Consider the following 4865-nt stretch of genomic DNA (forward strand, 5'->3'; position numbering starts at 1 on the left):
AATATCTAAGTTATTCGTCCACGTTCAAAAAAATTATAATGTAGCTGCAATATATTATGCTTGAATTATCATATTTGTGTCAATAATAATATACCTAGTTCATTTGCTCAAAAAAAAAATATATATATACATAGTTCATTTTATATGATAAATATAATCATTGTAAGAAGTTGTTTTCCTAAATCTCACTCAAGCGTTCATGAGAGTTTAGACCCAGACGACTTGGGTACTCCTCATAATTTATGCTCAAATATACAAGTCATGTACTTAATTGTAGACGAATTATACTAAATTTAAGATATATTATGCCGGAATTAACATAATTTTGTGTCAATAATAATTTATGTAACGTTTTTTGTTTGATAGATAAAAACAAGTGCTAGTTGTCCTAAAATCATCAACATCATTTTAGACTTCCTCGGTATAAAGTTCACAAATAGGCATTAATCTACAACAAAAACTTGTGTGAGGCGGTCTCACGGGTCGTATTTTGTGAGACGGATATCTTATTTGGGTCATCTTTGAAAAATTATTACTTTTGATTGTGAATATCGGTAGGGTTGACCCGTCTCATAGATAAAGTTTCGTGAGACCGTCTCACAAGAGACCTACTCTTAATCTACAATGCACCATGCATTTTTTCATAAAAATATCATAATAAAAATGTCAAATAACGCTTGTGCCATGGTGAACAATCCTACATATGCTCAACCCCTGGAACTAGAGACATTTCTATCTGAAAATGAGTATTTTTATAATAAATTTAGCATATACTAGCATAAATGTTGAACGTCTAGAATAATACTCGATCTATTGTATTTAGTGCTTAATTAATTGAAGATTATACTTAAAATATTGCAAAACATGTTACAAATCCTAATAGTTACAATCAATCTTGAATTCTTTGTAACTATTATTCTTTTCATGTTAAATTCTTTATAATCAATAACATTGTGTAAATATATATTAGTATTACATCAACAAATACCAGCAAAAAAATACCTAAAAACTATTAAAACTATCGATGGCATTATATTCATGATATTCCCTATCATATATTAACTAAAAATATACAATAAATATTAATAAATAAAAAAAATCAATCGAGAGGCAACTGTATTAGGTATAAAATATCCAAGTTAAAAAACCAGGCATGGAACTATTTCGATGAACCTTGGCATCAAATACGATCCCATCAATTTGAATACCTAATTTACTTGTTCTAATCCTCAAATTATCTAATTATTACCTAAATTAAATATTTTTATACGTTGATTCCATGAAACAATACCCGGATTTTTTGTACTGAAAATTGAAATCAAACGGGCTCATACATTAAAATATCTAATTTATGTGTTCGATCTATTGCAGAGTTCATTCTAATGGATACCTAAATTAGATATTTTTTAACTTTGATTTTACATAACAATTCTCATTTTTTTAATTGAATTTGCAATCAAATGATTTTGTGTATTATATTATTCCAGTTCATGTTGTCACAAGTTATTACAATATTCGAGACACCATTTATCTTATATACACAATCTTTATCGCGATGTCAAACAAAAAACTTTCAGTTACAAAGATTATTGGGGAGTTAAAGGCAATTAACCGTAGTTATATTTCACGTATGTGCTGATCTGGTCGATGATATGTGTTGATCTTGCACGATTATTTTAGATGACGTCATTTATATTTTTCTTTATTTGATTTTTTGAGCCGCAAGTAGTATCCCAGCTGCGCTGAAGCATACCCTAACTGAACGAAGATGGCGTCGTTGGACACCGACGTGAATATGATCCCCGCCGGAGAGGGGTCTTCCGATGCTGGGCCCTCCAACGCTGCTCCCACGTCAGCGCCGTCGCTATCCGCCAAGAAAGCCAAGCGATTTGAGATCAAGAAGTGGAACGCCGTCGCTCTCTGGGCTTGGGGTATCCTCTGAATTCCGATTATATCTGTTGATCTTCTTGTATTTGTTGATTATTAGCTTTTGTGTGCGCGAATTCTCGATCCGTTTGCAGGATTGTTCGGGACACTAACCCTAATTTTTATGCAGATATTGTGGTTGATAATTGTGCTATTTGCAGGAATCATATTATGGATCTTTGTGAGTTGTGTTTCCTGTTTTTATTTGTTGATTATTTGTTTTTGTTTCGATTCAGTTTGTTTAATGTTTGTGATTTAATATCTTTATTAGGCATCGAGTGTCAGGCTAATCAAGCTAGTGCGACCAGTGAGGAGTGCACGGTTGCTTGGGGTATGTTTTTCTCTGTATTGCTAGATTTGGATTGTTCTTCTGTTGCTATATTGCGAATCTTTGGTTTTGCTTTGGCTGATTTTGGTTGTTTAGCATTTTAAAATTCTACATGGACTACAGGATAATAATTAGTATCTTAACTAAAGTTCTGAATTTTGTGTTAGTGGGATAATGTGCGCAGCTGCGATCATTCTGATTCTTGGTGCAGTAAATCTTACACATTACAAATAGGTTTCATGGCATGTATCTTTGTAAACTTAGATTTGGTTAGAAGCATCCTTCATGGAGAAGTGTTTCTACGGTTTTCTAGATTTTTTTATCTGTTTATATTAAATGATATTAGTCTTGGTGGGCAGAGAGATAAATAGTTGGTAAGCCATGCAGCAACATGTTGTTTACTTGTGCTTTTCAAATTATTTCTTAGTGTCTTGAATGGACGTGCACACAGAAATTTTATATAGACATGCATGCTTATCTTTGATTTGATACGTAAGTTCCTCATTTTGATTTATTTATCTCATAGAAACAAATATGACGCTGATTTTGCATCAGTCAGCGAATTTTATATGCATTTTTATTCTCCCCTGTTAGGAGCTTATCTTCAATTATTCCCGTTTTATATGCGTAGGTTTTGAAAAGTTGTAACAATTTTATTTTAATGAGTGAAAGTCCAACTACTAAATGATGTGATTGAATTAATTGATATTTTCTTCCGATGATTCAATTTAATTTTTTTGTCACACCAACCCGAAATAAGGTATTCCTTCAATCAATCTCCCCATCAAAGCGGGATGTTAAAGTGCAAGAGAACCAAATACTGACACGCATTTGATATACCAATTTATTAAAACTAATAGCGAATGAATGAACAGTATTAGAAGCTATGAGATACAGAAGAAGGTGCTAGAATATAACGTAATCTTACTTGCAACACCCATAAAAAACTTCGGTTTTCCACAACCTAATATCCTACAATGTTCTTTATTGTACTATTCCCTCTGCAACCACAATTCTGTTTTAGAATCCTTTCTAATATGATTTTCATAAAAAAAATTATCATACTTGTGTGTTTTTTCTTTGTGTTTCTACAAAGAATAATAGTCTTTGTGTGCAAATTTGTTGACTACTGAAATATAAGGCCCTAGTTATGTTACATATTTGAATAATTCTCACTGAGCCAAACTCTTAACATTTGAGTACTGTTGCACTCTATAGTACCAAGTAGAGAAACATACGATCAAGTATATGCTTGTGTTTAATTCGACAAAAGATATTAATGATGTTGCATGCTTGCATAATTTATTCAAGTTCTGATATTTTAGAGCTTTTTATTCGGGTCTTCTCGTCGAAACCATATCATGTAGCTCTCCTGCGATTTTTAGATGGTTTTCTTAGGTTGTTTATGAGTTTCTAAGTGAGAAGCTTTATGTTGTTTCAAATTTGATGCAACTAATCAAGGTATCAATATAATGATTTATTGTTGAATGCCTGAACGCTAAATTGTAATGACCATGAGCTATCTCGATCTTGAGCCTTTACCTTCACGGGCTTTCCACATGCGCCATTACTCACATAACTCTCCACTCCTGGCAATGGAGTTCATGCCTCCCCAGGTTTCGATACCAAAACCTCCAGTTGATTTCACTTTTGTATCCTGCATGAAATGGAAGATTCAAAAAAATTTCCTTTTCTCTCAAGTTAAATTATGACACTTGATTTCATCTTATACCCTGTTCTGTATGATCACTTTATCCCCACCTCCATGATCAAATATTCGATAAGATGGACGGAAACTAGTTAATGTTTGGTATTTGATGAATGCGTTGTAAATATTTTTGTATTATGTTTTTGGTTCGCGATCACACAGGTGTTTGCAATCATGCCTTCCATTTCCACTGCATCAGCAGATGGCTCAAGACTCGCCAAGTTTGCCCCTTGGGTAAGGAATTTCTCATTCTGAGATTTTTCCATGTATTTCATGGTTTGTTTACTCCGGCACTGATTCTATTATCGAACTACACTTGACAGACAATAGTGAGTGGGAGTTTCAGAAGTATGGTCACTAAAGCCATTGCTGGAATCAATGTGGGAGGGCATTCTCATTTTATGAAAGAGTTGTGGAATATTGAAAGATACTTTAATAATCAAGTATATTTTTAAATATGGAAAATCTAGAATTCTCGCAACTTTGTTGTATGTGTGTATGTCATTATTTGAATCATTTTGCATCATTTGACCTCTGTCACTTCAACGGTTTCGGATGCTTCCCAAAACTTGTTACGCCTCTTTTTCCCCTGTACTAATAATTATTTACCATACTATAGTTTTATTTTATTTAAATTGTGTATGTTTGAACTCTATCGAGTTCGAGCTCGAGCTCGTGAATCTTCTTACATATTGAAAAACGTTTAGGATGTAAATTTTAGGTATATATCGACAAAAATTTCCCTTAAATTTTACATTCTCTAAAAAAAATGTAGCTAGTTACTCGAGGAGTTTGCATCTTGCCTACCGACTTTAACAATAAGTTGATTTTTGGAGGTATCACTCGAATTTAAACTCCTGTCCTTACGTTAATCACAAATCTATTATATATGCTTGACTGGTC

The 4865-nt window shown here is 32.9% G+C and overlaps 1 protein-coding gene across 1 annotated transcript; it reads left to right on the plus strand.

The window, feature by feature from the left end:
• Window positions 1–1683: 1683 nt before the first annotated feature.
• On the plus strand, window positions 1684–4575 carry LOC142505744 (RING-box protein 1a). Its single transcript, XM_075618845.1, has 5 exons — window positions 1684–1931; window positions 2057–2107; window positions 2198–2257; window positions 4125–4196; window positions 4286–4575. Exons 1-5 carry the CDS (start codon window positions 1769–1771, stop codon window positions 4321–4323), a joined length of 384 nt encoding a protein of 127 aa, XP_075474960.1. The 5' UTR covers window positions 1684–1768; the 3' UTR covers window positions 4324–4575.
• Window positions 4576–4865: the final 290 nt, after the last annotated feature.

Source organism: Primulina tabacum, chromosome 10 (assembly GCF_025594145.1).
Source record: "Primulina tabacum isolate GXHZ01 chromosome 10, ASM2559414v2, whole genome shotgun sequence".
NCBI lineage: Eukaryota > Viridiplantae > Streptophyta > Magnoliopsida > Lamiales > Gesneriaceae > Primulina > Primulina tabacum.